Raw genomic sequence first — 11,377 nt, 5'->3', positions numbered from 1 at the left:
AACAGTTTCCCACAGTGCTTGCAGCTATGCATCATTTTACTGCAGGGGCAAAGCGTCACTTACAATATACTGTTTAGATCATCTTTAGTTGTAACTTCCAGAAAGCAGAGCAATCAAATAAAGCAAGCTGAAGGTTAAAAGGTGAAAGGGAGGTGAGGGTACACACTGGCACTCTATTAAAGGACGAGGAGAGAAACAAAGGATGTTATGTGTACAATATATATCGCTTGGCTGTAAAGACTGCAGACTCATTTTGACATCCCCATAATAAAACGTCATAGCGGCTTAGGAGAGAGAAATTACATGGTTTGAAATATTTAACTTGTAGTGTACTTGGAAAACAGCGTAGGCCTGTTTGCTTAGAGTACGCATTAAAATATATGGTAAATCTTATATACCCTTACCTTATATAGCCTATATAAAGAAATGTTCCTAAAAAGGCATAGTCTTCCATTATATTTTTAGTTATTAGTGAAATATGACTTGGACTTTTTGTAAAATCCACCCAAAATATTTTCACAAAAGGAAGATAAAACCACACACTAAAAATAGGTTTTTGGTTAAGTAATTTGCATAAGAGGAATACAGTACAAAGTGTCAAATACAATCAGTTTTGTATATAGGGTGTGAATAACACATTAGGGTTGATCTGGTGGACATTGCAGGACTCCCCAGAAAGTGAGGGCTCCACAGGCATGTGAGGGTGCAGGCTTTGGGGAGCCAGCTATATTTGTCCTCCTTCCCTAAATCTGTATCAGCAATGCACTTCAGACAGACAGACAAGAGCGTCAGGCCTCAACCGGACAGACGTGCTCAGTACAGTGTTGGTACTAATCAAAACAGTAGATAAATGCTTATTGCTTATGCATTTCACACGCGTCATATAGTTAGAAAAAGAGCCGTAAGGTAAGAAAATGCTAAAAAAAGAAAAAGAAAAAAAGTTTAATACTGTGCTTAGGGTTCATATAAAACAATAACACTTCAGAGCCTGTGTGTAGTTTAGTCATTTCCGATGGCTGCCATTTTTTTCATAAGGCCAAAAGTGGTATAAACTAATGTGGTGATGGAGATGAGGGACTCTACATGTCAGCTTTGACGAAGGATGCAAATAAGCTGTCCTCTTGTTCCATGAGAATCTCTGGTTTTCCATACTCCATGATGCTTCCTCGCTTCATCACAATGACTAGATCAGCCGTCAGGATAGTGTGGACACGATGCTGTGGAAAACAGGCACAATCAAGTAGATGTTTGCAAATGTATTTCTACTGCCACATCACCTTAGCTGTCAAGATTATGTTTAACCGTTGAGCAATCTTTTGTTGCTCAGATCGCTGCAAGATTCTGAAATCAGAGTAAAATATCAAGCTTCTGTTTACAGGATAAATGAAAACCAGCTTGAGGGAACGTTACAATCATTTCCGGTGCACAAAACAGTAGTAGGTGCAGGCCTTTAATTCAGTGAAACTGACAAAGGGCCCTGAAATAACGGTCCATCTATTATAAACACCAAAGGCTAGAGTCATTTTTACTACTTATTTACATATTTAAATGGTCTTTTATTTTTATATTTTACATTTAGTTTAAAGTTTTAGAAATTTTATCTTTGTCATCTTTATTAGTCTTTAAATAAATATTCCTATGTAGGTTTAAGTTTAATTTTATGCCAGTTTTAGTTCTAATAATTTTAGTTCTCTGCATTCAACAATTAGTATCTGTAGCAATATTACAAATTTTAGTTTAGTTTTTCAGAATTTATATTTTATTTGAACTAGATTAATTGAAAGTTTTTAATAGTTGTTTCAGCACACAACTAAACATCATTTTTTTCTAATTTTCATGAATTTAAAAAAAATATGTATAATTTAACAGAACACTATAAAAAAAATAATAATAAAAAAACAACTCTATTTATTTATTTATCTAGTAATATGCATGCTAATAAGCAACTAATAGGTGTTACCTATTCTAAAGTGTTACCAAATTATTAACACAAAAGTTGGGTTAGTCCATATTTGACCCAAAGTTGGATTGAAACTATCCAGCATTTTTTAGAGTGTAGGTTTGGTAGGTTTTTTGTGATCTGAAATCTTGGTTACCAACCAATGAGGCAGGGTGTAGGAGACTAGGGGCGGAGCCAAAGCACGGTTACTTGTGCGTCCGGACTAAGATGCTGAAGAGGCTGTTCTCCTGTGCCAAGAGGTTAGGAGCGCTGTCACTCTCTACCAGAGTCCCAGAGGAAAACACCAGCACCTGCTCCGCCTCCAAGATGGAGGAAACCAGGTGCTGTTTCAGAGGAAGAGAGAAGAGTGGACGAAGAAGGAGAAAGAAGAGAGGGGAAAAAGGTGATGAGGGTGAGGAGAGGAAAACGGGTGAAAAAGTGCAGCAGACAGAGATCATGCATTTATTCAGAGCCCAATCATGTTTTATGACACAAACAGAGACAGAAAGGCCATTTTTTGTGTATCTGTGGCTCTGAATGACAGACTACAGTGGCTGCAGGCTTATAAAATTCTTATGAGCCATTGTGTTAATGCCAAGAGATTGATAGTGACTGATTGACAGCTGTCAGAAGAGGTGAAGAAAGATGAAAACTGAGAAAGGATTCAAGATGTCAAAGCCTGGCAAGCATTAAAAGTCCTTTTATCCCTTTAAAGATCTATTTCTGTATTTGTGTATTGACCAGCAAAAAATGTTGATATAGGGTAACTTACTGCTATAGTGACAACCGTCCGATCAGCAAATGCAGTCATCACCACTTTCTGAAGAATATTTTCCTGTTGAATTTACCACAAGAAACATTTTAATATAAAAAAATAAAATAAATAAATGTTTTTCCAGCATTCGGCATTCAGAAATTGTGTTCTTTCCTAAACAAGACCCAAACAAGATGAAATTGACCTCATTTTAATACAATCCAATCAATTCCCAATCATTTTTATTATATTCCCAATACATTACATTATGTAAGTAAAATGTGTTGAGAATGTTTTTTTATATAAATGTTTAGCAAATGATATGAAATGTATTGTAATGGATGTATATTTAAGCCTTTTCCCAATGCCTAAGGAAAAAAAAATCTAAATTATGAGATACTAAATCATAATTATTAGAATAAATTCAGAATAATGACAAAAAACCTCAGAATTATGAGATAAAATGTCATAATTATATCAGAAGTCCAAATGCTTTGTCAATATTTTAGTTCACCTGATTTCATCTCAAAATTTTGACTTATGATGTATATCTCATAATTTCAACTTTTTATGTCATAGTTATAGTTTACCAAATCTTGATTTATTTTTTCTTATGGAATGGAAATGGTCTTCTGTAGATGTAGATGTGGTTGTACCGTGGCCATGTCTATAGACGCAGTTGCCTCATCCATAATTAGGATGCTGCTTTTGCGGACAAAGGCCCGGGCAAGACAGAAGAGCTGTCTTTGTCCCACGCTGAAGTTCTCCCCTCCTTCTGTCACCACAGCGTCTAAGGAAAGACATACGTACTGCATGATGCTTTACAGCTGTTCAGTTTGAACAAATATCACCTTAAAATAAAACTGAATAATTCGGGTCATCATGAAAAGGTCAGAAAACTCCAGCATTTCATTGCAAAAGAACACTCCGTATCGAAATCATGATGTGACTGACATTATGGTGTCAGCCAATCCTGATGAGGGCTGAACATTTGAAGATGATCATTCTTACCCAATCCTCCTGGCAGTGATTTCACCATGTTCTTCAATTGGGCGATTTCAAGTGCTTCCCAAAGCCTGTCATCGGTGCAAGTGCGCTCGGGGTCAAGATTTAACCTAAAAATACACAGGTGCAAACAATGCAACACACAAAGAATTAGCAGACATTTCAAATGTTACAAAACAATTCTAATTCAAATACATGTTGTTCTTTTGAACTTTTAATAAAAAAAAATCACTTTTTCAAGTTATTCAGGAAAAGGAATAATATGTTTCCCCTGCACTAAATTAGCATATTACAATGATTTCTGAAGGATGGTGTGACACACTGAAGACTGGAGTAATGATGCTGAAAATTCAGCTTCGCCTTCACAGGAATATATTACATTTTAAAATAAATTCAAATACAAAACAGATACTTCTAATTGTAATAATATTTCATTCTTTAACTGTAATGGAGACCAAATAATTACACCTTTTGTGAACATAAGAGACTTTTTTTAAAAACATTAACCATCACTTCCATTCTATGGAAAAGTGCAGCTTGGTAATTTTTCAAAATAACTCTTTTCTCGTTCCACTTAAAAAAGATGTGGGACATCATCAGCTTGAAAAAATATGAAAGAGTTAATTTTTTTGGATGAGCTTTCTCTTTTAATGAATAACACACTCAGGGGACATAGTGTTAATGCACCCAATGATCATAAGAGGAAATCCGTTTTTAACACGCTGGGAAATAGATTCCAACTACAGCTTCTTCCTTTATGGCCCTACATTTTCCGAAATTAAATTCAAGGAAAGATTTGCTGTTCTAATAATTTGTATGCTCTGTCTCCTGGGCCCAATGATCCATTAGGCCTGCTTCGAATAAACATTGTCATGACAACAGCTTGCCCAAAACCATTCCCAGACGACTTGTGATGGTGGTTCAGTTTTATTTTCTTTCTTATCCCTTGGCGGCCTCTTTAAACAAACCCCATATGCTCACTGTCTTCAGAAACAAACATGACACTTAGTATCCATGAGAAGTTCAAACAAGCTTGGAGCTGAGGACACTTGTAGATACATATAGAACATCCAGTGAAATAAATACTTAACACTGTTTGAAAAGAAACATATAGGGGTATAAAATACTAAATACATAAGAATGTATAGCTTATTCCTAGAAAAGCAGATTTAAGCAAATGCCAGTACATAGAAAAGCATCCTATTTCACATCCTGGGGGTCCCTGTGTTTTGTAAATGATCTGTGTTTATGCTGAACCTCTGATTAAAAATGTCAGGCAGGAAGTGCGTGTTTATTGTCCCTGGTCTTGTCTGTTTGGGTCAGTTTAGCCTCAGTGAGTGCGTGTGAGGTGCATGCATTACGCAGATACAAATGTATTTTTGTGTCTGTTTGTATGTTTGCGTGTTTATACCGGATGGAGCCGCTGAACAGCACTGGATCCTGTAGAATGATTGACAGACGGGATCTCAGGGTTTGAAGTGGAAGCTTGCAGATGTCAATGCCATCAATAACTATCTTTCCTAGAGCAAAAAAAGATCATGACACACACAAGTTTTGAATTAGATTTTATTTTTGTATTTACAGTTGTCATTAGTTTACTTATTTTGTTACATGCTTTTATCATTCTTTTTATTTTTATATTTAGCTTTAATTTATTTTTATTTCAGTTTTAGTTTTATTAATTTTAGTACTTAAACATATTTTATTTCAGTTATTTACAAAGCAGTGTTTTCAAGTTTTTCACCTATTATTTATATTTTTATTTGTTTGCAATGTTTGTTTTAATTTCCATTCATTATAATTGAACAATTTTGAATCGTTTTAGTTAACAATAACAACAATGGTTTATATTTAGCTATTATTAATTGAGAAACTACACTGATATTTGTACTTGCATTTATTTATTTAAATGTATTTAATTTTATTATGATTTATTTGATATTATTTATTATTATTATTATTATTATATTTTTAATAACTTCCCTTAACAATGACCGTGGTTTATATTTTATTTTTATCTCATATTAATTGTGAAAATTGTGATAATTATTTTATTATATTTATTTTTATTTTTTTATTATTTTAAGAAAATATTAATAGTTCAAATAAAAAATAAAACCTCTGGTTTATATTTTATGTTTAGCTCATATTAATTACATTTAATGTTTTTATTTATTTATTTATTTTAAGTTCAACCATTTAAAAAAGTGTTTAAAAAGGCAATGAGTTACAGCACATAAAACATACACTTTCTACTATATACCAATATAAATGTAATATTGTTTTGCGTCAGCTACCCAGATGTTTAACATATACTATAAGATATAGCTATATTTAGCTCTTTGCAAAATCTCAAACTAATCACAATAACATTTTTCCTTCTTTCCCTGAAGGATTGTTTTATTAGTTTTGGGTGTTCAGGTCAGTTTACAATAACTTGACTTTAACACATAGTGGTCTGTAGTGGATATCAGGAAACCAAACACAGCTCTTAAGATTTTCATTTTACCTTTATATGGACACAGTGAAGAGAGAGTCCATGCACTTCTGATTTAAACATCTCTAACAGCCGTGCTCACGTGCACAAAACAGCATGAACTGTTTGATTTGGCTGAAGATTCATTTTGACTAAGAGATGGTAATGCTGGATAATATGATAAAACTCACAGAGAAAATAAATGTGATGTATTTTGTTTGTCATAATAATAAAATCAATATCCCCAAAATAACACTATTTAGTTATAACTGCATTACTTTAATGCATCATTTGTTTCAAATGCATTAGTGAACATTGTCCTTTTTTATACACTTTCTGTTTGATGTCTTACAACGAATGAAGCTATGATTCCATTTTAAATCAATTAGACTTAGAAATTCTGTCAATGATGACAGTAAGACTCAACTGATCTCTATGGTTAATGTCTAAATATGACATCATGGCAGCTTGTCAAAGTGACAGTAACCATATGGTAAGAGAATAAACAACACGGGCAAAGAAATAAATGTTTCTAGGCTAAGCAGCCGAGAACATTAATAATAGCTTTATCAAAAGTGTCCACAGCTTTTTTTTTCCTTCTTTCTTTAGGGATCCACAAGGGTCAATGTGTCCCCAGCGGCGAGCTTGACATACATCGGAGCGCTGTAATGCTCAGTGAACCATAATATTTCATTAATAAGAGATTTGGAAGATGTCCTGGGAAGACCTACCTTCAAAAACATCCACCATGTTGAAGAAGGCCAGAGACAGCGAAGACTTTCCACTGCCCGTTCTGCCACAGATGCCCACCTGGGACAAAAAGAACAACACGTAAGCACTTGACACATCCTGACATTTTCAGATTGCTTTTGTATAAACACGCTCAGGGCTGCTCTCCTAAATTACACAAACTAGTGCAGACAGTTACAGTTACCATGCTACTACAAGAAGCCATCTGTGCTGTCGTAGAAGTTAGACTAATAAAGATAAAAGCTTATGACGGAGCTGCAGATTGCGTAGGTTTTGCTTCAATGTGTAGTTGATATTCAGGCAGAGATTAACTGTGGTTTCGCAGTGCAGTGATGAGAAAATAAACGCTACAGTGACAAAACCGCAAGTGAGTGTTATGTGCTACAACAGGTCGATTGCTATCAGGACTACTAAATAAACATTGTCAGCTTTGGCTGGAGGTTGTGACATCTAGGACAACATACATGAGACAGACTGAGAGTAATAATATTGTTTATTTATATCATGTAAACACAAAGTTTCGTTTTGGAAGTGTTAAATCATGATTAATCAATTTGACAGCCCTAGCAGTTTAGGTCATAGTTAAACATTTATTTTAGTTGCCAACACAACATTTCCAATTTTCATCTAAATTTTAATAAAAATTGACATTAAAAATGTAATGTATTTTTTTTTATTTAGCTCCAATTTCAATTATCGAAAACCATTTTTAATAGTTTTAGTTAACAATAACAACACTGATTTATTGCTTAGCAAACCCATCTTGAATAGCTGATTCACCATCCTTGCCTATTCATACAACATTAAACAATTAATTACTTTCAAATTGAGAAAAACATTGGATAAAGAAAAAAAATAAAGATGCAAAAGTAAATATATAAATTGTTTTTTTTTTTTTTTACCTTTTGCCCAGGGTTGATGTGTGCGTTGACTTGTTTAAGGACGGGTTTGAGATTGGAGTCATAACGAACACACAGATCATGGATCTTTATCTCTCCATGCTGTGGCCAGTCTTCCGGTACCTGTGAGAAATCTGAAATCAAAGTGAAAAAAATTATTTAGATTACCATTTAATATATTCAATGTTTTAACTATTACGAGATAAAATATAGCAAAACTGACATATCCGACTGCTGATGTGATCTCAACATGATGCCATCATGAGGCTACCACATTCATGTGGAATAAAATAACTTTTCTGGGCCACTGATTGTGGCATAATTTCATGTGAGTGCACATTCTTAATTTCTTTAGGCACAAAAACTTTTTAAGTGTAAAAAACGTACTGCACCTTTAACATTTAAAGCATGTTTATGGATATAATTTAGTTTACAGAACGGTTAACTACAGAATTTTCCTTTCTGCACAGTCAGTGGATTAAGTGCCGCCACACATAACTTTATCTGACGAGAGTATAAAGTAGACATAACACTGATACATCAATGGCAACAAAAAACTCAGAACACTCCAAGTGAGCACTTTAACAAGCTGCAATTAACACAGCTATATATGGTGTCCAAATGTCAAAGTTTAGACTCATACCTACTGCTATCCAGGCAAGTTTTCCATTAAGTCACTGAGAGGGAGATGGAGAATAAGCTAACGTTTCAATCTAACAGCGGCGCTAAAAGGCTATTGCTAAAACTTTTCCTTTTTCTCAGCTCATTCCTGCTTGGTCTCTAGAGGCTAGTGTTTAGACTCTACGTATTAAACGCCCTTTCATGATGCTCTCAGTGGATTGTGTCAGGTCGCTCTGTCCTAATGCACTAAAATGTGAGAAAATGCACATGTAGCAGTGCTTTGGAAGCTAGAAATATGGGGTTTTATCTAGTAGGGATAAATCGTAATTTAGAGTCTAAATAGTACTCTGGATAATCATTAGAAACAATACATATAGTGTCAGGAAAGGATTTATTACCCATGGATCCCTCATAGTTCTCAGATTCTGTGCTGAGGAAGCTGTTGACCTTCTTAACCGCAGCCATCTGGACCTCCAGGTCCGCCAGATTCCTCACCACCCAGTTCAGGTAGTTTGTCACCTTAACACAAAGCATGTTGAGGACTTCTAAGTGCTTTTAAATCACAGATGGCCACTAGAAATTCAATAAAGCTGTGTTTAAATGAATAACTCACAGTGAGGGCATATGTTAGACCAAGTCCAACCAGTCCAGATTGAGATGTGGACCAGATCGCTGCCACTGCTGCAGTGAGGACAATCACAGCACCCAGATAATCCTCAGAGTAAAATACAAATGTTATTATATAGGGATTTTAAGATACCAAAGTTTTAGTAGTTGATAATAATTACTGTAATTAAATGCTATAATCCTCTGTACTTTGATACTACAACAGTAAAGTATTTGAAAGTATGTATTTTGATACTACAATACCATTGTACGTTTCGTTCTTTATACAAAAAAGTTAATTATTAATAAATATTAATGAATTACAATTTTAAAAAGTATCTCTATTCTACATTTAATGAGAAAATGTAAGTATTTTAGCGCTTTAATGCAACGCAATTGTATAAAAATGATTTTTAGAGAAAAAAACTAAAACCCATAAAGCTCCAGCCCTAAACTTAACCCTCAGTGGGGCGTAAGCATATTGTACAAAAACGTACAAATTGCATCGTTTGAATTTATATGAATTAGCCAGTAATATGCCAAAATGTAAAATAGTTATGAGACTGTGTTGGTATTTCTACATTAAACAAACTTTCATGATGCTCTCAGTGGTTTGTCTACTTTATGATTTGGCGTTTTAGTACAGATGTGTAGGATGTGATTCATACAAAAACATACAATTTAGGAACAGCTTCAACCCTAAACTTGACCTTTAATGGAGCGAATCTCAGAATATCAAACAAAATGTACAAATGGGATTGTACAAATTCATATGCAAAAGTGAAAACTAATTTTTTTAGTGATATTTAGTGCCTGTTTATCAGGAAGTAAAAATTTTTTCTTTGACCACTTTGATGGAAACAGTGTTTGTACGCAAATATTTTATTCAAATTTTGCGCATAAGTTAAATTCGCGACTTTGGATGGAAAACCAGCTAGTCAATATTATTTATTTAATTAAATAATTAAGATAAATTAATCAGCAAGACTGTAATTTTAAACATTACATACACTACATTCTTTATATTAACGTTGTGTTTGAAAGTCGGTTGGAGATGGTTTCTTTACAACCTACAGTAAAAACTCAACTTGACTTACAGTTCTGACCTCCAACCACCGGTTGGCAGCAGAGAGAAACAAGTAGGCTGTGTTGTTGGTGTCAGTTAGCTCCAACATCCGCTGTTTAAAGCGAGCCTCGTGCCTGGAAACAGAGATCTTTTACTTTGTTTCAAAACCATTTACAATGTGATACAGATCCATGACTGACTAGAGCTAACACAGCTGTGACGAATAAGAGTGTTCAATTAATTCACGTAAACACTCTGGAGACTTAACAGAGGAGATGAAAGCTCAATCTCTTAATGTTTATTGTTAGATTACTTTAAGTCAAGGATGCGTGAATAAGCACAATGTGTTCATAAGAAATGGCGTGGAACCAGTGAGACTGCATCACTTCTGCATGGCTGATATTGTACACAATTGGTTTTGCATCACAAAAACGCATTTAATTCTGTTTTTAATATGCAACTACTTAGTTCTGCATCCAGTCTAGAAGAACACAGAGAAAGAAAGTGTGGTTTATTCAGACAGCCATGTGCTATTGGAAAACCCTCAGTTCACTGACCTGAATGCTCGAATGGTGGTGAGGCCCTCTGCAGTCTCAGAGAAATGACAGAGAAGAGGCAGCTGAGTAGAGTCATCCAGATCTTGCAAATCTCTGTTGGAGACAAAGAACAGCAACAGGCAATAGTGCTTAGCTTGGTTCTGTAAAAATGTCATTCTAATAATAGTTGACTTTAATTGATCTGATGCTGACTTTAAAGGAGCATTATTAGTAGTGAAATTATACTATCGTCTTTTAGAGCTGCTTTAGAGTAGAATCAATAGTTGAGTTTCCATAACTGATTCTGCTGTTTCCTGTTTATCTCTGAGAAAATGCTTTGACATAATCTGTATTGTTTAAAGCACTATAAAAATTAAAGTGACTTGACTTAATAGACCTTTTCTTGTGGCAAACATCTGAGCGTGAAAACAAATGAGGAGTGGGAATTGTGCTCAAAAATGAATGAAAGCTTGCAATCAAATTTAAGAAAGGTTTGGTTTAAGAAAATTAAATGATTGGGGAAGACCAGCGTACATCAGCAGAGGAAAGTCTGTCATTTTCACCAGAAGATCAAGTTATCACATTTTGATTAAACATGAAGTAAAAAAAAACATTAACTTAATTCAGTCAAGGTATTATGACTTGTATACATTAAGCTATGCTTACTCAGTTCAGTTAAGTTAATCCTATACGAAGTCTTGAATAGAGATAACATTTTTCTAATG

At 34.4% G+C, this 11,377-nt stretch overlaps 1 protein-coding gene across 9 annotated transcripts in view; it reads right to left on the bottom strand.

The window, feature by feature from the left end:
* Positions 1-524: 524 nt before the first annotated feature.
* LOC132105726 (ATP-binding cassette sub-family C member 9-like) overlaps positions 525-11,377 on the bottom strand; it is a 38,756-nt gene continuing 27,903 nt past the window's right edge. For 5 of the 9 annotated variants that reach the window (XM_059511072.1, XM_059511068.1, XM_059511074.1 and 2 more), the window contains 12 exons: positions 10,674-10,766; positions 10,148-10,250; positions 9,058-9,159; positions 8,843-8,963; positions 7,827-7,957; positions 6,906-6,984; positions 5,110-5,218; positions 3,705-3,808; positions 3,350-3,483; positions 2,712-2,774; positions 2,101-2,283; positions 1,079-1,217 (listed from right to left, as the gene is read on the bottom strand). In XM_059511072.1, the coding sequence (XP_059367055.1) occupies positions 2,146-2,283; positions 2,712-2,774; positions 3,350-3,483; positions 3,705-3,808; positions 5,110-5,218; positions 6,906-6,984; positions 7,827-7,957; positions 8,843-8,963; positions 9,058-9,159; positions 10,148-10,250; positions 10,674-10,766 (1,177 nt within the window). In that variant the 3' untranslated portion in view covers positions 1,079-1,217; positions 2,101-2,145. Of the gene's footprint in view, positions 1,218-2,100; positions 2,284-2,711; positions 2,775-3,349; positions 3,484-3,704; positions 3,809-5,109; positions 5,219-6,905; positions 6,985-7,826; positions 7,958-8,842; positions 8,964-9,057; positions 9,160-10,147; positions 10,251-10,673; positions 10,767-11,377 lie in introns of all 9 variants that reach the window. The other 4 variants (XM_059511076.1, XM_059511069.1, XM_059511073.1 and 1 more) reach the window with 1 other exon arrangement.

This window comes from Carassius carassius, chromosome 26, assembly GCF_963082965.1.
Source record: "Carassius carassius chromosome 26, fCarCar2.1, whole genome shotgun sequence".
In the NCBI taxonomy this organism is placed as follows: domain Eukaryota; kingdom Metazoa; phylum Chordata; class Actinopteri; order Cypriniformes; family Cyprinidae; genus Carassius; species Carassius carassius.
The sequence above is the reverse complement of the archived record's forward strand: the minus strand, read 5'-3'. Positions and strand labels throughout refer to the sequence as shown.